We start from the raw sequence: 21,831 nt of genomic DNA, 5'->3' as shown, positions 1-21,831 counted from the left end.
CTTGTGAAAAAAAATAGTAAGAACAAAATATTATAGCATGATTTTCTTTTGTTATGCTTTCTCTGGTATTCAACTTTCACTTTCTAAATGGGTTATTACATGGACAGCAATTTACATAAAAAGATTAAAGCTTACATAAATGTCTAAGATTGCTTCACTGCTCTAAGGGAAAGACTGGAGAGGAATTCTGTCAAGATGTCAAATGAATTTTAAGGAAATGATCAAATGTACTTTGCAGAGGTTGCACAATGCAGAGTACACCATCCAACAGTTCGTGTCCGAGTACTCGTGCTGTTTCCTAAAATAAGCATGCTTGAAGCTTCTTCACTGTCCCATAATGGTACGAAACCCAGGTCATAGCTCCAAAATGATTAAAGGAAAAAGGAGAGCACACAAAGAAAAGTGACTACTTTTACTAATTCTGAAGCTTTACAATTCTTTTTTTCATAATTGATTTTGAACCTGTAACTAAGTTTTGATTAGAATCGGAGGGGAGGGTGGGGAAGTTATGTAGAGCCAATATATCTGCAATTATTTTTTAATGCATTAAAATACTCTGTATACTCATTAACAGTTTTGTTCAACATTTACTACAGTATTGTCTTCCTGTCTGGACATGCTGAACTGGAAGTACTTTAAAAAATGTATTAAAAGTTGTCTAGTTTCACAAAGTTTTTGTAACTCTTGGTGGCTAAGAAACCACTTTCTAAATTCTTGCAATCATACACATCAATGAACCACAATATATATAGCACATGCCTTCTACATCAACAGTGCACTAGACGAGCTATTTATCATTGTGACACTGGAAGACCAGGTACCAGCTCATGCCAAAGTCCCCATGCCTCAAATGAATATTGACAAATACTCAACTGAAATCAGTCTGGCTCACTTGTGTGTTAGTATTGTTAGAACAGGTATTAGAATTACAAGAATGTGTTTAGACTTGATTGACTTCTTGTAAGTTGCTACATGCATTAATCTCACTTTAAGGTAAAATTTCAACATTGGTATTAGAGTAGCAGCCGTGTTAGTCTGTATTTGCAAAAAGAAAAAGAGTACTTGTGGCACCTTAGAGACTAACAAATTTATTTGAGCATAAGCTTTCGTGAGCTACTGCTCACTTCATCGGATGCATTCAGTGGAAAATACAGTGTGGAGATTTATATACACACAGAACATGAAAAAATGGGTGTTATCATACACATTGTAAGGAGAGTGATCACTTAAGATGTGCTATTACCAGCAGGAGAGCCGGGGCGGGGGGGGGGAACCTTTTGTAGTGATAATCAAGGTGGGCCATTTCCAGCAGTTAACAAGAACGTCTGAGGAACGGCGGCGATGGGGGTGCGGTGGGGTGGGGAATAAACATGGGGAAATAGTTTTACTTTGTGTAATGACACATCCACTCCCAGTCTCTAGTCAAGCCTGAGTTAATTGTATCCAGTTTGCAAATGAATTCCAATTCAGCAGTCTCTCGGAGTCTGGTTTTGAAGTCCTTTTGTTGTAATATTGCGACTTTTAGGTCAGAGATCAAGTGACCAGAGAGACTGAAGTGTTCTCCGACTGGTTTATGAACGTTATAATTCTTGACATCTGATTTGTGTCCATTTATTCTTTTATGTAGAGACTGTCCAGTTTGAACAATGTACATGGCAGAGGGGCATTGCTGGCACATGATGGCATATATCACACTGGTAGATGTGCAGGTGAACGAGCCTCTGACAGTGTGGCTGATGTGATTAGGCCCTATGATGGTGTCCCCTGAACAGATATATGGATACAGTTGGCAATGGGCTTTGTTGCAAGGATAGGTTCCTGGGTTAGTGGTTCTTTGGTGTCGTGTGTGGTTGCTGGTGAGTATTTGCTTCAGGTTGGGGGGCTGTCTGTAGGCAAGGACTGGCCTGTCTCCCAAGATTTGTGAGAGTGATGGGTCGTCCTTCAGGATAGGTTGTAGATCCTTGATGATGCATTGGAGAGGTTTTAGTTGGGGGCTGAAGGTGACGGCTAGTGGCGTTCTGTTATTTTCTTTGTTGGGCCTCTCCTGTAGTAGGTGACTTCTGGGAACTCTTCTGGCTCTGTCAGTCTGTTTCCTCACTTCAGCAGGTGGGTATTGTAGTTGTAAGAATGCTTGATAGAGATCTTGTAGGTGTTTGTTTCTGTCTGAGGGGTTGGAGCAAATGCGGTTGTATCGTAGAGCTTGGCTGTAGACAATGGATCGTGTGGTGTTGTCTCGGTGAAAGCTGGAGGCATGTAGGTAGGAATAGCAGTCAGTAGGTTTCCGGTATAGGGTGGTGTTTTTGTGACCACTGTTTATTAGCACCGTAGTGTCCATGAAGTGGATCTCTTGTGTGGACTGGAAATTGTTGAAATCATGGTGGAATTTGTCAACGGCTTCTTTTCCATGGGTCCAGATGATAAAGATGTCATCAATATAGCGCAAGTAGAGTAGGGGCGTTAGGGGACGAGAGCTGAGGAAGCGTTGTTCTAAGTCAGCCATAAAAATGTTGGCATACTGTGGGGCCATGCGGGTACCCATAGCAGTGCCGCTGATTTGAAGGTGTACATTGTCCCCAAATGTAAAATAGTTATGGGTAAGGACAAAGTCACAAAGTTCAGCCACCAGGTTTGCTGTGACATTATCGGGGATACTGTTCCTGACGGCTTGTAGTCCATCTTTGTGTGGAATGTTGGTGTAGAGGGCTTCTACATCCATAGTGGCCAGGATGGTGTTTTCAGGAAGATCACCGATGGATTGTAGTTTCCTCAGGAAGTCAGTGGTGTCTCGAAGATAGCTGGGAGTGCTGGTAGCGTAAGGCCTGAGGAGGGAGTCTACATAGCCAGACAATCCTGCTGTCAGGGTGCCAATGCCTGAGATGATGGGGCATCCAGGATTTCCAGGTTTATGCATCTTGGGTAGCAGATAGAATACCCCAGGTTGGGGTTCCAGGGGTGTGTGTGCACATTTGTTCTTGTGCTTTTTCACGGAGTTTCTTGAGCAAATGCTGTAGTTTTTTTTGGTAACCCTCAGTGGGATCAGAGGGTAATGGTATTGTAAGCTTCTGTAACTATAAAAGTCACCACACAAGAGAGACTAACTACTGTGAAGTGTCCATCTGCAACCAAAAGCGTTATGTCCTGCCCAACAGGGAAGGCCTTTTACACTAGATAGACTACTGTGGGATGTTAAAGAGAACAATACCCCCTCTACCCGCTCACCCCACGGAGAGGAGTCATGCAAGTGGATTCTTCGCATCAGTTGAGCTTGCAGCTCAGAGCACATGGAAGGAGGGGATTAAAAAACCTCTAAAAAGAAGGAACTGGATTTCTGTGCTGCTTGGACTCTGGGGGTCGAGGTTTCTAGGCATAAGCAAAAGATTCCCAGCTGCTTAGCCCTAAGGACAGAGAGCTTGCTTATTACAGAAGCTTTGATTACTCTTTGAAACTTAAGATTGTAACTCATTTATGTATCTATGTTTACCTGCTTTAACCTTGTAACTAACTCTCATTTCTTTTTCCTATTTAATAAATTTGTACATAGTTTATTACAGGATAGGCTATGAACACTGTCTTTGGTGTGAGATCTAAGGTGCAACTGACCTGGGACAAGTGACTGGTCCTTTGGGACTGGGAGTAACCTGAATATTGCTGTGATTCTTGGATGGAAGGATCATCCATCGCTAAGGTAGGTTCACCTGGGTGGCGAGACTGATCAGAATATCACAGGGGGCTGTCTGTGACTTCATATTAAGGCTGTTATAGTGCCTAAGGAGTTTATACTTGGTAATTGGTTGGTGAAATCGAACTCTCAGAACTCACAGCCAAGTTGGGGTTTGTGTCCTAGTTCTTAACAGTCTGCCCTCAGATTGGTACTCAAGCTCCTCAGTAACACCAGGTGACTTGACAATCATCTTTTTCCAGCAGTGGCTACGCAGCTGTGTCAGAAAAGGGTGTGTTGTGGCAAGATTATAAATCCCCTGTGAACTGATATCAACATCAGCTGGTATAATACTGCATTTTTTGTAAACTGAAAGATGTTTAAGAAATGTCTATGAAAAAACTGCAAAGTTCCTAGTCACTTCAGACTGTCTTCAAAATTTTAAAAATATTTTAATATTTTCTTATTGTTTAAAGCATTAAAGTTGTATTGTCTGCCAGGACACAACCCACCATTAAAAACAAAATAAACTTTTATAGCCCGTCTGATGACTTGCAGCTCTAAAAATTTTATATACAGTTTGGTTTCGTAAAAAGTTCCATTGACAATTAATTGCTAAATCTCAGAAAAGAGCCCCTTAATCATATATTGGACTACTATTGGTAAACAGTACTTCATGTCCCCTCGATTATGGAATTATGAGAGAACTGCTAACTTTTGTATGAGTATTCCGAAGTGCTCTAATGTCATCTATGTTTGGAGTGTAATTTGCTGATAGATAGTAACATCCTTCTTCAACTGTGGCATCAGAACTGGACACGGTATTCCAGTAGCACCAGTGCCAAACGCAACAGTAAAATAACCTCTCCTCTCAATTGAGATTACTATTTACGCATTCCAGGATCACATTAGCTCTTTTGGCCACAATGTCCCATTGGGAGCTAATGTTCAACTGATTATTCACTATGACCCCTAAATCATTTTCAGAGTCATTGCTTTCCATGAAAGAGTCCTCCATCCTCTAATACAGCCTACAGAGTTTGTTCCTCAATGTATACATTTACACTTAGCCACATGAAAACACATATTGTTGGCTTGTACCCAATTTACTACACAATCCAGATTGTGCTGAATCAGTGACCTGTCCTCTTCATTATTTACCACTCCCTCAATTTGTGTGTCATCTGCAAACTTTATCAGTAATGACTGTTTTCTTCCAGGTCAATGATAAAAATGTAAAATAGCGTAGACCAAAAACCAATCCTTGCAGGACCCCACTGGAAACGCACCCACTTGATAACAATTCCCTATTTACAATTATATTTCGAAACCTATCAGGCAGCCAGTTGTTAATACATTTAATGTGTGCCATGTTAATTTTATATCTTTCTAGATTTTTTATCAAAATGTCCAGCGGTACCAAGTCAAACACCTTACAGAAGTATACTATGTCAATACTATAATGTTTATCACCCAAATTTATAATTTCATTTAAAACAAGATATCAAATTAGTTTGACAGGATCTATTTTCCATAAACCCATGTTGATTTGCATTAATTACACTACCCTACTTTAATTCTTCATTAATCAGATCTCTTATCAGCTGCTCCGTTATCTTGCCTGGCACATCCTGAGGTCCCTTTTTAAAAACTGGCACAACATTAGCTTTCTTTCAGTCTCCTAGAATTTCCCGAGTGTTACAAGAATTATTGAAAATTTACATTAACAGTCCTCCAAGCTCCGCATCCAGCTCTTTTAAAACTCTTAGATGCAAGTTATCCAGACCTGCTGATTTAAAAATGTAAATTGTCGTTTCTTTTTAAACATCCTCCAGAGATATCAGTGAATGGAAAGAGTGTCGTCAACACCATATGATGAGACTATACAATCTGTTTTTCCCCAAATACCAGTACAGAAATATTTACTGAACACCTTTTCCGCATTATTACTGATAATTCTACCATGTTCCTCTAGTAATGGACCAATACCATTGTCAAGATTCTTTGTGTTCTTAATATATTTTTAGAACTCCTTCTTATTGCTTTTAACTCTATCAGCCATAGATGTCTCATGGTGTAACTTGCTTCCCTTATCAACATTCCACAATTCCTAACTTCTGATTTACATTTATTATTACCAACTTTCCCTTTCTTCAATTAGTTTTTTATCTCACACACACACAGATATTACATACAGTGTATCTGTGCGCGTGATCTGCCATCATGACTAGTAAACATCTGGGGAATAATCTGAGTGCTACAAAAAGGCCAGAAGGCAAGAATTTGCATAGGTAGTGGCTCTTATCAATGAAGAAACAAGGATATATTTAGTTAGCCAGTCTGATATTGCTGGATGGAGTAAAGTGATCAATACCAAAACCCTTCAAGACTTCTCTTGAACCTCATTAATTATTGGAAAAACCAGGAGTCAGGTATCTGAAGAAATAATGAAATCTTTGCTGAAGCTACCATCCTCTGCCTTCTTGGTGCCAGCAGGTACTGATGTTTAGATTAGCCACATCTTTCTAGCAGAATGCAACAAGCTCCACTGATGAATAAGGTTATCTTCCCCTTCTCCTGGGTCTCCAAAATAGAAAAAGAGACAATAAGTCTTTCCTGAACTATGGCACTCTTCAGTTCGAAAAACTCCGCTATTTGAACTAGCAACTTCTGAAACGATCTACAATCATCAGGAAGCTACACCAATGCAGATATTAAGGACACCAGCGGAAGATACCGTACTTTCCTTAACAGTAGCAAAAGACTGGTTGATATCATCCTCTGCTTCATGCCTATCTACCTTGGATAAGTAATTATGAATGCTATCCAACAGCAAAGAAAGATGGACAGTTTAAGAACCAAAGAGGAACTGACACCATGTACTAGATGGAAGCAAATCAGAACAAAGGAAGTCACATTTTCATCACAAGAGACCTGATAGGTACAAGGGACCTGGGACTGCCTTTGTGACCACCGAGTAATCAAAAACCAAGTCCTCCAAGAATAGGTCAGTAGGTCTCTGAAACAGAAACTAGCACCATGAAAATCCCTGCCACCAAAATTGCCTTGGTAGCAACAGACGCAAGCAACAAAGTCATCTTTTTTGACACTGGAAATACAGGACAGAGTGTTCCACTGACTTTGCACTGAATGATGGTAACAGACCCTGCACCAAAAGTTTCTGCTCTCTCATGTTAGGAAGCTCAGAGTTTGAAAACAGCCAACTTTATGCCTTCACAGGAGTAGGCCCTTGACTTGAGTACAGATCTAAGGGCCTAGCTTTCAGTCATTCTGATATTAGGAAAGACTGCAGTCAAGCGTGCTTGTCTTTTGGTGTCTGAGGCATAATAAATTAAACACAAGGAAAAACGACTGAATAATGGCTGTCACCAAGGCACACCAGACAATGTGTAAGTGCATCCATCTCCAGGAAGGCTAAGGGGTATGAGATATACTGCTTAAATTGTTTCACTGCACACTGGTCTGTGGGATTCAGACCAGATATGATGAACCGAGAACATGCAGGAGCTGATTTGGGAATGCAACTGTACAACAGCACAGAAACTAGACAACAACTTTTTAAACAATATACAATTACTAGTAAGAACTAGAACATTTACTAACACTACTAAAATATACTACTACTACAAGAAAACAAACCAAGACTCCAGGAACAGAAGGAAGTTGCCTATGCCCACAGCTAGCCACACAAAAGGAGGAACTGAGATGACTGGGGACTGCACAAACCTTTATAATCTCAAAGAAGAATTTTAATTATTCTTCAGTGTGTACTCACAAACAGTAGAGCTTTTTATTGTAGGATTGCTCACAAAGTGTAACAGCTGTCATAGCTCTTTTCCGATTCAAAAGTGCGTAGATACTACAATGATGAGTACAATACAAACCAGAAAATACAGAAACTATACAAGCATTAAATATCTGAAACAAATAGATAAAGAATTACAACAATGATCTCGCAAACACTGAAGAAAAAAAGATATAATTTTGGGCTCTTCAGTCTTAACAATACCCCTTTAAACCACGCAGGTCAGTCTGAATACAATTACTTAAACTTCTAAAATGAAATAATAAGCTTTGTCATGTAATTTAGATTTTATGTACATTACAATACTCTTCAATTCTGCAAACACTAAGAACAGTTCCCTAGAACATGTTGTATTGTTTTCTTCCTACTTGCACCAGTTGCTTCTAAAACCTTAATTTCTAAATTTAAAGCACTCTCTGAAACAGGCTAAACAAGTACATCAAGAAGAACAGAAGGAACCTCTATTTACATAGCAACTTCAATAAATGTTGAAATTACTTAGGAGTTAAATAGAACAGACACATGACTTCACATCTAAACTAGACAGTGCAACTGAGGTCAAGTGTTAATGTGTTTTCAATAATTTTAGATCCATTCTACTGAGCAGTTATAAAAGAAGGTAAAATTATAATCATACATGTGTCTTTGTCTTGAACTATACCTTTCTCTAAGGTTCCTTCCCCACTCTGAACTCTAGGGTACAGATGTGGGGACCTGCATGAAAAACCCCCTAAGCTTATTTTTACCAGCTTAGGTTAAAAATTCCCCAAGGTACAAACTATTTTAACTTTGCCCCTGGACTTTATTGCTGCCACCACCAAGCATCTAACAAACATAACAGGGAAAGAGCCCACTTGGAAACGTCTTTCCCCCCAAAATCCCCCCAAGCCCTACACCCCCTTTCCTGGGGAAGGCTTGATAAAAATCCTCACCAAAAATCCTCAGTTTCTCTAGAAGGCCTGTCTTTTAATTATGACTTGACCTAAGTCTGCCATATAAATTCACAAATGCCTAAACCACTGAATCTTCATAAGAGAAATCAAGAGTGTATTCATCTAGAACAGGAATGAGTAGCAATATGCATTTAAGACTGCAAGTTGTGACAGAAAGAAAGGCTCCCAACACAAAATTTAACCCATCCCTTCAATTTTTTTCAGCGCACACAGGCAAATATAAAAAATAAATTCTTGTTGCGAGCAAAAACAGAAAAATGCTTTACTTTCTTACGACTGGTATGGCAAAAGATCTGAGATTATGGTTTAGGAAAGTGATCCTGAATTATACATTGTTATGATTTCTATACGTTTTGTAAAATGACAAAGTTGCTTTCCAAATGTCTGAAACGGATTATTTTTCTGACTAAGCACAATTGGCTACTTCAGAACTACGTTAAGAGTTGAAATGGAAAGATTTAGTTCTTAATTATACAGGGTTGGTTGATGTGTGGATACGAAAGACTAGCTACTGGAAGGAAATATGGAGATTGTTAGCTCTCTCAGATTGTGCTTAGCTGATAAGGTCTCAGCTGGAGTATTTGTCCCCTCTTCTGGGTGCCACATTCCAGGCAAGAGGTAGACAAATTGGAGAAAGTCCAGAGGGGAGCAACAAAAATGATTAAAGGTTTAGAAAACATGACCTATGAGGAAAGATTGAAAAAAACTGGGTTTAGTTAGTGTGGAAAAGACTGAAAGGGGACATAACAGTTTTCAAGTACATAAAAGGTTGTTACAAGGAGGAGGGTGAAAAATTGTTCTCGTTAACCTCCGAGGACTCGACAATAAGCAAGGAACTTAAACTGAAACAAGGGAGGTTTAGGTTAGACATTCAGGAAATTTTTCCTGACTGTCAGGATAGTTAGGCACTGGAATAAATTCGCTAGGGAGGTTGAAGAATCTCCATCATAGAAGGTTTTTAAGAACAAGTTAGACAAACACCTGTCAGGAATGGTCTAGTTATTATATAGTCCTACCGTGAGTGCAGGAGACTGGACCAGATGACATCTTGAGGTCTCTTCCAGTCTACACGTCTATGATTCTATGACTATGTAGGCCTTTTCTTGTATGTATAGTGCTTTATGAGGTTTCTTGTTTCCTTCTATTCAACAATGGTTTCTTGACTATAAGGTGAAGTTCAATTTCAAATTTTGATTGAAATAATGTTGCATTTAAGACTGGAGAAAGGAAGAAATACTTAGATCTGGTTTTCAATGTGCATCAGTGTCTTCAAGTTATAAACAGGAATAATTACCATTAAAACAGTTCTTGTTGGAAGAACAGGCTGACCCAGAGGCAGATTTGAGTAGATGGGCTTCCTTATTACGGTACTTGTTCCCCTGGACCCAATCGTCCAGTAAACACTGGATTAGTTACATCATACTCTTTTTATCTACATTAGTACGTAAATTTCTACATTTATTACAACACCCCCAAAACCCTTATGGAGTAATATGGACGCCCATACAATGAATATTAATAACCCTCTACTGAATATAATTATCCCCGCCCGATTACTATTTACCTCATTAGCATATTCTACCGATAAGTTTTACTTTGAAGATACACCTCTTTGCTACAATTGCAGTCATGAACTCCTTGGATCAGCAGTTTGCAGGAAGGGAGAAAGGGGCCATGACCCCAAACTTGCCTGTGCAGCTGGGCTATTATGGCCGCCCGAATCGAATCAACAGACCGCCTACCCGATTCAATGGTTACCCCTAGGAAGGTTACTGAGGGTAGGACCAGCTGAACTTTTCCTCCATTCACCTTTAGTACTGCTTCCCCAAGACCCCTAACTACTTCTCAGATAGCCGCAGCCACCTCCTCCTTTCCCATCCCCAAATGAGAATGTCATCCACATACTGAATACATCGCTGGCTTATGGGCCCCAATGCATCCAGAACCCACTTGAGCTCCTGGTGAAACAGGGTGGGGGCATTACTGTACCCTTGGGGCAGAACCCGCCATTGGAATTGAGACCCTTGCCAAGTGAAGGCAGTCTTCCGCGGCTGTCCTGGGCCAGAGGAATGGACCAGAATCCATTGGACACATCTAGCACAGAAAACCACTGATCCCCTGATTGAATTCGGGCAATCATTTCAGGCAGGCATGCCACTAGTGGTGCGAGGAGCGGGGTGACTCGGTTTACTTCCCAGTAATCAATGGTTAGCCTCCAGGACTCATCTGGTTTACGTACAGGCCATAAGGGGGCATTAGCTTTAAATGCTCCGTTGTAATGGAGAGATCCTGAATAGCCGCTTGAGGAATGGGGTACTGCTTTACTGCTGGAGGAGCTCCCCCGTCTATACTCACTAAAGTTTGGAGCTGCCCAGCATCCAGACTGTCCATTTCCCATCCCGGCAGGTCCTCCCAACCCAATTGAATGATTCCCGATTCTGGCCCTTTTGCTACACTGCTTACCAACCCGAGGGGGATCACCTGATCATTCCCATTAGGAATGGACCACAGTTGGCGGTTACACAGATCAATGACCACATGCTTTAAAACTGGGTACCCCTATGATATTGAGATGGACATTGGGGCCAACCACCCAGGGAGCGGAATCAAAAGGCTCTGCCTTGGACAGCCAGAGTATCCCGTCCTGTTCAATTGCCCAATTTTGGCCTCTCATGGCGTCTCCAAACAATATTTCCTGGCCCCGTTCCTGGGCAGGACCGTGTGCCAGATTTAAGCTTGATCCGGAATCAAAAAGGTAGGTCCCTTCAGGCCCACCATTCAGCTGCCCCTGGATTACCGGGCAGCTGAACTGGTCCACGGAGAGAGACCAGCTCTGAGGACTGGCCTGAGGGCTCCCCTAGTCAATGGCCACCACCGCACAGCCCAGGCATGCCTGCATTTAAAGCATGTCTCCCTCTGGGCGAAATTATTGGCTTGGCAACTGGAGCAGGGCCAGTCTCCTTTCCTTGCTACAGGGCTGGGCTTAGAGCCTGAGGAAGTTGGGCAACCGGGCTGGGACCTTTGGGGCTTTGGCCCACGCTCCCTGAGGAGGGCATCAAGGCCCTCCTCCAAGGGCTGGATCTGGGCAGAGGTATCCTTACCCGTGGGTCCATTTTGAGATGTAAGGGTTTCTCGGGCCATATTCTGCCGTGCGTACGGAGAGGCCCTTTCTACTAATGCAGGCAGGATGGCTGCCTGGAAGGGTCCTGCCTGCAACTCCAGCCAATTGTGGAGTTGGGGGCTAAGGCACTGCAGCCAAGCATCGAGAAGGGCTGCTCTCCGACCAGCCCCAAGGGGTAATAACCATTTGTCTTCAAGGTCCCCAAATACCCGAACCCAGACCTGGATGCGGGAGATGGCAGCGTGCAGGTGTTCCCCGGTATAGGGTTTAACTTAACCAAGCCTGCTGTTAGGGAATACACCCCGAAAAGAATACGGGCTGTGTCCAGGACAATCATTCAACAATCCTTACCCTGGAGGCCCACAGCCGCTGCCAAGGGGCCCAACAGCATCTCCCAGGCTAAAATCAAATCACTACCAAAATACTGGTACAGCTGGCTTTCTATTCGCTCTAGCCATTGCAGGAAAGCATTCCATTCTTGGGGCGGGGGGCCCAATTCTCGGTATAGGCTCTCCCTGTCTCCTTCGGACATGGAGGTGATGGTAACCTCTTGCCGGACAGTGGGGCCACCGTCCCCCGCATTTAGAGCCTGGGGTGGTACTTGAATACCGGACCGGCGCAGGAGTTCTGTCACCTCATCTTTTGCAGCCTGGTCCTCCTTTGCCATCCTGACCATAGTTCGTGTCATGACAGGGTAGATGGAATTTATTGAGGAATTAGGATCTTCATAGGCAGGAGGGGCGGAGGGTGCAGGAGGGGCAGAAAGGGTGGTGGGGGGTAAATAGGGGCCGGGGGAAAAGAATTCTGCTTTAAGGCATCTACTTGTCCCTTCAGGGCCAGGTTCTCAGACTTAAGATGATTAAGATCATCCATGCAATTCTCAGCCATTCTGACTGCTAGCACACTGTGATGATTTACCATGCGCTGCTGTAGAGTTTCCACTTTGCAGTATCCACGGTATGCATCCGATGAAGTGAGCTGTAGCTCACGAAAGCTCATGCTCAAATAAATTGGTTAGTCTCTAAGGTGCCACAAGTACTTCTTTTCTTTTTGCGAATACAGACAGTAACACGGCTGTTACTCTGAAACCTGACACTTTGCTTTTAAGATCCTTAACCTCCTCCCATAAACCTGACAGACCCTCACACACAGCCTGCAACAAAACAACCTTTTTCTTATTCTGGGAGCATTTGGACGCTAGAGCAGCTTCCACCCACCCCTGGATGGCTAGCCAATCCTGATGGGCCGCATAAGGACCCCCCCATTTCCCTACCAATTTATTAATAAATTCCTTAACCAGGGCTGCAGTAAAGGGCCCATTAAACTTACTCATCGAATCCATGGTGAGACGTGGTGATCAGGCACAATTCTCCCCTGGGATCTTGTTCGTGACGCCAGATGTATGAGCGTTCATATTACTCCATAAGGGTTTTGGGGATGTTGTAATAAATGTAGAAATTTACATACTAATGTAGATAAAGAGAATGATGTAACTAATCTAGTACTTACTGGACAATTGCGTCCAGGGGAACAAGTACCGAAATAAAGAAGCCCATCTACTCAAATCCCCCTCTGGGTCAGCCTGTTCTTCTTCCAACTGTTCTCCCAAACTTTGTAAAGATACTATTGTTTAAAAGAACGCTCTTTTCCTTCCGAACACTTTTATATGCAACACAGCTTCATTGAGAAGGAAACCAATGTCATGGTCTATGGCAGGGATCAGCAACCTTTGGCACGCGGCCCGCTAGGGTAAGCCCCCTGGCTGGCCGGCCAGTTTGTTTACCCGCAGCGTCTGCAGGTTCTGCCGATCATGGCTCCCACTGGCCATGGTTCGCTGCTCCAGGCCAATGGGTGCTGCGGGAAGCAGCGTGGGCCAAGGGATGTGCTGGCCGCCGCTTCCCACAGCGCCCATTGGCCTGTAGCAGTGAACCACGGCCAGCGGGAGCCCTATCGGCCGAACCTGCGGACGCAGCAGGTAAACAAACTGGCCGGCCAGCCAGGGGGCTTACCCTAGTGGGCCGCGTGCCAAAGGTTGCCAATCCCTGGTCTATGGGTTACTGAGCCAGAAACAGATTCTACCTGGAAGGTCCAAAAAAAAAGAGGGAAGAGAAGAATGAAGTATAAGAAAGCTTTGTCAGACTCAGAATGACATCCTTCCAGAAGGATGGTATGTGGGTACTTGTGATGCAGACCCTTGAGAGTGAGGAGAGTGTGTTAATTGGGATGAATTTTCAGCGCTCAAACAAAAAGACTGTAAACAGCTCAGGAAGCTGCAGAGTAATGAGCAATAATGAGTTAATAGTTAAGTGTTTCGGAAGCTGGAGTAATCACTTAAGAGGAACAGAGGAGTCTGCTATCTTGAAGCACTAACTGAATGAGATAGTTCTGATTAACCTACAAACTGCTTAACATTTCATTCGTAATTGCAAAAATCATGGTTTAAAAGGTTAAATGAAATGCAGCAAAATCTTCTACTTAACAAAATACACAGGATATATGCATACCTTAACAACAGGATTCAGCAGAACTACACCTGATTTCTTAGTAATTACTTGTTTTGTTGTGTAATGATGGTCTATAAGCTGAGGAATAGTTGGAAACCCAGTTCCTTCAAATCGGTACTGATTCTGTAAGGGGGAAAAAAATTCAGTTTCAGAACAGCTCCAATGAGGAAATGCAAAAGACGCAATTAGCAACAATTATCCACGAATAACTAGAAACAGAAAAGTTTAATTTCATAGGATTAAATCTTGGTCTCATCCAAGTCAATCCAAAAACTTCCAGCGACTTCAATGGGACCATAATGTGGGTCATAATAACTAGAAAAAATATCTATTCATTCAATTAGTTTATCATAATAAAATAAACAGATCTCAACTCTTAAATCAAAACTAGAAAGAAGGAAGTCCTTGTGATTCAACAGATGGCACAGTAACAGTGACTTTGAGACATATTAAATATGAAAAGGATATGCAATAAAATATTACCAACTTAAAGAACAAAAACCATTTATTTTAAGACAACACCGAAACATGTAAAATAAGGATGTACTGCAAAAAATATCTTTGAAAATCTAGTAAACACAGGGTAAATTTCAGCTCTCTAGCGCAGAAACAAAGCTTGAGGAACAGGGGCCAAATCTTAATTCACCATGTAATGTAGTCCCAGGCAATGTGTGATAAAAGTGATGAATGATTCACTGGCACACACAGAATAAAAATTTTGGTGGGTCTTAAATAAATAAATAATAATGTGTGACCAGCCATCTTCAATAGTACTTAGGATAAAAACCCAGCCATCTCCATACTTCAGAAATGCTGAGTGAGATGAAAGGCATTTTTGCCTCCCTGCACTTCCATCCCTCTCTTTTTTTCTTATCTGTCTCTCTCTTTTTCATTTTAAATATTAAAAAAGTCCCTGCTGTGGCTACTGTAACTCTCTTGCCATCATGCAGGAACTGTGTAGATTCTTTTACAAGCTGTACTTCCTATCACAGAACGTCAGGAAGCATTGTATCTGTAGGTGCGGAGAAAGAATGCAAGTGACATAGGTACACTAGTGGCTGGAAGGGCAATGACAAAAGATTTAGAAAATTCTTTGGGAAAAAACCTGTACTGCTCAGTTCAGCCTCTTACAGTCCTGAATTCTGCACAGGATTTCAGTGACTAGTATATGGGTTAGGCTATTTGTGCCCATATAAATGCATGTTTTTCTTCATTTATTCCCTACTCAGCTCTTTCTACAGCACAAACATTGCCATAAACAATGTGGCCATAAACATTTAGTACAAGTAAAGCCAAGGACTGGAATAGTAAAAGTGATCTAAATTGAGATTCAGGTTCAGGGCAAAGAAAATTAAATAATACTGCTAAAGAATTGTTTTTAATTTACAATATTTTGCAAGTGCACTCAGTATACTAGGGCTCTTATGGAAAATGACTTTTTGGGAACTACAATAAGTGCCTGCCAAGTTATCATCATTTTTTAGGCAAGGAAAGATAACAGGCCAGTTTGAACATATGAACATTCTCTTTGTATCTGTCCACTGCTCCCTGCCGCTCATCAAACATAAGCTGCTTGTCTTTATTTTCAAGGCCCTTCATGGTGTACCCACCCCCTATGTATCATCTCTCATTCACTGTCAAAATGTTGATGCTGGTCATCCCATGATGTCCACCTCTGTTGCCCATTTCTAAATTTTCAAGCAAGCACCTTCATGCTTTTTCCTATGCCGCCCTCACACTTGGTAAGTGCTAAACAGCCACTATTTTCCTTCAAATCCCTCCTGAAAACTCACTTCCTGTGATGCTTACGGATAAACAGTTAGGCTGCTGGTATGCAGAAATCACTGCCTCGTATGCTGACCAATATTGTTGCATTGTTTCTTTGTTACTCCTGCCAATCTTTCTATTCGTAACTGTGTGTTTTTTCCTATCTTATATGGAGGTTGTAAGCTCTTTGGGGCAGGAACCATTTTTAATTCTGTTGGTACAGTGCCTGCCACATTGGGGTCCTGGTCCATTACTAGGGCTCCTAAGCGCTACAGTAATACAAATAATTGAGAAGAATTTGAAAACTGATTAACACTGAATGACAGCAATGGATTTAGATGCTTAATAATAGTAATTCTTATTCATATTCACAGGGTTAAACTGATGACCAAATTTGGACTCAGGAAGGAATTTTTCACCAAGACTTAATGGAAAGGAACTTGAACTTCCTTTATGCAAGTATCATGGAACAGGCAACATTCATTACAACTAGGAGGTATATTCCCAGATCCATCAATTTCTTTATCAGAAATTTAGTCATCAGCACTTTTGAGCATTGGAACCGTTTTTCTATTATTATTATTATTATTTACTATTCGTATTGCAGTAGCTCCTAGGAGACCCATTCATGGACCACTGTGAAAACATGTAACAAAAACTGCACTGTAAAAATATGTAATAAAAACTGGCCCTGCCCCAAAGTGCTTACAATAACTTAATTGCTTAAATGGATTTAAGAATTTAAACTCAGACACCAAAGTCTGAAAGTTTTCAGTATAAAATATTATTTTTTATAAGAAGTTTGCACCCATTAGCCAAAAGAGGTGCTCCTATATTAACAGGTTATTCTAAGAGCATATCATCCACTGAGGAGGATAAATGGCCTCTGTAATTAACTGCAATACATTCTCTGTTTTCCATACTTTAAAAAATATATATATTTTGGACCCTATACATTCAACATTGTTTTCTTCAGGAAATATTTAAATTTATAAAAAATGTACACACATTTCTTAAAAGTTCAGTTTTAGTTAAAAACAAATGAGCAATTCTTATTTGTTTTTCACAGATTGGCTGACAAAATTGATTAGTCAACCGCTGCATCTGACTAGTTCAACATTTCAAAACATTGGTCAAATCAAACAGGCTATTTAAACAGCTGGACCACTGTCACAACAGCTGTACACTGCACTACTATTCTAGAGGCTTGGAATCAGAAGAAAATTCACATCAACAGAGACCAGGCTTGTCAATGATATGAGACAATCGTGATGTTGGTTACACAATGGGATGGAGGTTTCAGCCTCATGCTTTTATTCATGTGTAGTCGCAACTGGGGAGTCTAAGAATCAAATCTGACAGCTGTTCCTGAAGAGACATACCCCAGGCCCTTCCACTGAGAAACAATACCACACAGAAACAACTATTCCAGTAAGGGATGGCAGGTGAAACTGGAGTGAAAATGCAAGGAGATAGTCTTATCCAAGAATAAATAAATAGGAAATAACTTAGATCTCTGGGGATTGTGCACACAAAACTAGGAAAATCCATGTAGTTTTGAAAATGTCTTGTGCTTATTTTTTTTAATCTATCATTTGAAATGTATGTTACCAAAGAGAAGCAAAATAAAAAAAACAGTTTGTGTCATGCTCATTTGTATCCTATTTGTGAAACCAGACATATGAATATATATGTAACAAGTGATCACATGCCCTTTTCTGATAGGAAACATCAAGAAAACTGGCACTGGAACAATACACGAGTCCTAGAAAAAGTGACACTGAAAAAGTAAAAATGACAGGATTGTGATATTGATGCAAGGGAAAATATTTTTCTCATTTGTGTTGCTTCCACTGTTTTGTAAGTTTCTGAAATTTCTTCAGGCAATGTATCTCTATACTTGTGTGGTATTAAGTATTTAAGTTTGGGGTAGTGGGGAGAGAACATGAAAGTGAGAGATGCTGTGCAGTATTCTCTACATCTATAAAACTGGTAAAAGCCAGGAAATTTTATGTGAGTGCATCCAACAGTTAAATAATTCTTTGTAAAGGAATCTGGTGGAGTTGGCAGCTAAAATATAACTACCCTGCTATATATCATTGCAAGACTTTCAACAGCATATTTTTGGATGGTTTTTTATGGAACTATCTTTTACCAAGTCCAGCTCTGATGCAAAACTCGGTCAATAAAAACTTCTCTGGATTTTCCCAGTAGCCATTATACTTTTCTATTCTCTTTAATACCCATGCCTTATTAGATGGAGGACTTAGTAGCACTCTGTCTTCCAATAGAAGAGTGTGGCTAGCTTCTTCTGAGACCAACACTAAGCCAAAATTGTCAATGAAACAAAAACCAGGAGATCCTGAAACAGAGTCAACCCAATCCATAAACAAGCCAATGTTTGGTCACAGCCTTGGGAGTGAGAGCCTTGAAACCAAATCTCCATCTTGACAACAATTATCAGCTTAACTCCAGTACAGAACAAAGTTATGAGAGTAATTGTTTTAACTTTTGGTTAAAAGACGACATTTTTCTTTTCCAATCTATCATATTCTATAACGTGACATTTACCTAAATTTGTACAATAAATTCACTGGTTACAATTTAGTGTATGTTCCACATAAAGGCCAACACTAGTAGATACAAATTTACTGACATGAGAAAAAGGTCAACTCATCCTTGGTCTAAATTTAGAGATTACAGTTTGAGAAAACATCTCATGACTTTCCCCAAGCCCACAGAGACTGGCTGTGAAACATTTAAAACTAAAAGATTTTAACTAAAAATTTAGCATCTCAAACACCACTTGGTTGTAGCCCTGGGATGAAATCCTAACCCTGCTGAAGTCAAAGGGGCCAAGGTTTCACCCCAGAGTCTAACAGAAATCATGATAAAGTACTAGCCATCTAGCTGAAATAACTGTATTATGAATACTAAAAATAAGTTATTTTGATATAGAACTTATTTTAATGCAAGACAGCATCTGGCTTATAGCGTCTTATGTAAAGGTTTCATATTTCAGCTATAATATTTGCGGTTACTGCAAGAAGGCTCAAAAATACCAGTTAAAATATTTATTTTCAAATACTTTTCAGAGTACATATAAGTGATTGTCACTGTATTAACTTTCACTTTGCTGTACGAATTATTTCTAAAGCAAAATAGTGTTAAACTGGAAAGATCTGCAAGAGACTATGAAAATTATTTAGTGCAAGTATATGGCTGACCTCTTTTATTACGGCATTATCCCAAAATGAAGAATTAGATGAGGTCCACTGACTTTCTGTGGATTATATGAAGGTTTCTGAGTCATTGTTGCCACAGTCTCTGTTTATATAGGGTCAGTTAATTGTTTAGCTGAAGCTACAGCTGGGATTTCAGAACAAAACAAAACAAAAAAAGATTTCTGTCCTATTCCCAAAGGCCCAAATTAATCTCAGGTGGTATCATCTAATTCCAGGCTTATGAATGTAACATGCTATAAGAAAAGACAAAAACAGAAGTCCTGGAACATGGAAAGTTTGGCACTGTGCAATGAACACTGAGGAATAGTCACTCAATACAAAATACCTTATTTGCCCCAAAATTGCCTGCTACATTAACTTTCTACATTCCTTGATTATTTCAACATCTGACCAGCCCACACTCTCATTGCTGTAAGGTGCACATTTGAAAGTGTGTGTTACGCAGCTTAATATATTTCAAACTATCATTGAACTCTAGGGGAAAGCTTGAATCCTATAGTGCATGTTGTGCAGCCCTCCCTAGTGCTAACTATCTGCACCTAGTTCCTCCCCTGTGGTGCAAAATCAAGTTTCTTTTCTGTACTTCTTGGGAAAACTATTTACTTACCTCCTTTGTAAAGTGCTTTAAGATCTACTGGTGAAAAACACTACAAGATCTAGGTAATAGTATTATTTATGTATAAGGGGTCAGATGATTTTTGACTTGTGGATAAATGCTAATTTCAAGCTATTTACTATGATCAGAGCAATATTTATTACACATAACTTATAAACTGCATGTGCACACAAGAATACAAATTCATATTTCTCTCTCTCTCTCAGTCTACTGGTTCCAGAGTCCTGTTCAGCCCTGGTCTACAGTAAGGGCAGAGATCGATCTAAGTTACGCATCGTCAGCTACATGAATAACGTAGCTGAAGTCAACGTACTTAGACCTACTCACCGTGGTGTCTTCACTATGGTGAGTCAACTGCTGCTGCTCCCCCGTCGTCTCTGCCTGAGCCTCTCGTGGTGGTGAGTACAGGAGTCGACGGGAGAATGCTCAGGGGTTGATTTATTGTGTCTAAACTACCCGCCGATCCAGCAGGTAGCGTAGACATACCCTCAGATTTTTTAAGGCCTAGTCTACACTGTGAAATTAGGTCAGTATAACTACGCTGCTCATGTGTGTGAAAAATCCACATCCCTGATACCGTTGCCAATTTTGGTTGGACATATTCCTGGAACTTTCATCAATTATATAATCTTTAATTAAAGATTAATCTTTAATTCCTGGAGACTTCAATGCAATCCTGGAGGGTTATCAACCCTAATCCCTGAGCAACACAGTTAATCCGACCTAACCCCCGGTGTAGACAGTGCTAGGTCAAAGAGAGAAGTCTCCTGTCAACCTAGCTACGACCTCTCAGGGAGGTAAATTAGGTCAATAGGAGATAGTGTCTTTACTGCAGTGTTTTGAGTGTAGACAATCCCTAAATTACATCATTTTTAAGTCTTAGTGGAGTATCATCTGAGATCTCAAGAAACTATAAAGCAACCCTAGACCAAAGGGTTTAGCACATGCTTAATACTGATGGGTCAGGGCCAGGGCGCTCAGCACCTTTGGGATTAAGCACACCTTCTTTATATAGAGGTATGCTCAGTTTTAAAGCATTTATTTTCTTATTTAGGACTTGAAAACACACTCCAGAATATCACTGGCTATATCAAATTATGGTAAAGTAGAATTAATGTTTGTGACCAGATTTCCTCCTACTGGAAAACTCCTTGGATATATTAACAATAACCAAAATGACACCTTTCCAATAAGTGATCTTCCACCACCTCTCCTACCTTTAGATGAGTCTAATGAAATTATTGAGCCCATTAAAATAGACATAACTTAACAAATTGGGGAGTGCAACAGGTAAAAAAAAAATTCAAAAGAAAGAAAAGAAATGCATTAGCTAAACTGATTTTTATGACAAACTGCTCAAATTCGCCATTTTTTCCATAAATAATATTCATATAAGAATAATGGAAGATATCTTGTCCTTTTCTCCCCAACAGCTCCCTCCTACAGAACTTTTGTGGTTCTGCTCAGCTAAAGAGAACAGGATTCCTGTGTCTATGTAGGGTGTGTGCGGCTCCTAGGCAGCACGGATCTCAATTCACAGCAGCACATAGGAGACCGAACAAATCTTTTGCTATGTAAACTTTCCCATCCACGGGGAGGCTACTGTGGGCCTGGAGTTTATTTAACCTTCTCTTATGGTTTGTTAGGCTGTTTTTGTTTATGGAAATTGCCTTAGCTATTTTTGAGTTTGAAAAGGGAAAAATAAACTGTACAAAAAATTCGTCTTAGAGCAGAGATCAACTACGTAAAATTTCAGCCCCAAGAGTGAATGTTTCAGAAAATTATGACCATGTGAAAAGAGGGGGTTACATTGACATTGCTTTGGAACCTGAGCTATCATAGCACTATCAAGCACCAACTCTAAAAAAAAGGAGTGGGAGAATAAAAAAAGATAAATTGTACATATATAATACATTTAAATAATTAGTAACTTCAGAAATTTAAACATTTATAGAAGTAATTTTCTGCTTTCTAACAAAGAATAAAAACCATGGAATAACCTCATATCTTTCTTTTATTCTTAAAAATATTTCACTAACATTGTTTTTTAAAATTTCAGCATCTAACTCAACACGGGAAATCAGAGATTACCATATTTTTTTTTTAACAGATTTCATACTGGCCTTTCCATATGAGAAGAC

General features: G+C 40.4%; 1 protein-coding gene across 19 annotated transcripts in view; it reads right to left on the bottom strand.

Moving 5' to 3' along the window:
- FER (FER tyrosine kinase) overlaps positions 1-21,831 on the bottom strand; it is a 432,887-nt gene that overhangs the window by 217,267 nt on the left and 193,789 nt on the right. For 16 of the 19 annotated variants that reach the window (XM_073344641.2, XM_078852827.1, XM_078852828.1 and 13 more), the window contains one exon: positions 14,063-14,185. In XM_073344641.2, the coding sequence (XP_073200742.1) occupies positions 14,063-14,185 (123 nt within the window). Of the gene's footprint in view, positions 1-9,453; positions 9,655-14,062; positions 14,186-20,552; positions 21,551-21,831 lie in introns of those variants that run through there. The other 3 variants (XR_013635792.1, XM_078852835.1, XM_078852834.1) reach the window with 3 other exon arrangements.

This window comes from Lepidochelys kempii, chromosome 5 (assembly GCF_965140285.1).
Source record: "Lepidochelys kempii isolate rLepKem1 chromosome 5, rLepKem1.hap1, whole genome shotgun sequence".
Taxonomy (NCBI): Eukaryota; Metazoa; Chordata; order Testudines; family Cheloniidae; genus Lepidochelys; species Lepidochelys kempii.
This window is presented reverse-complemented; position numbering and strand designations above follow the sequence as displayed.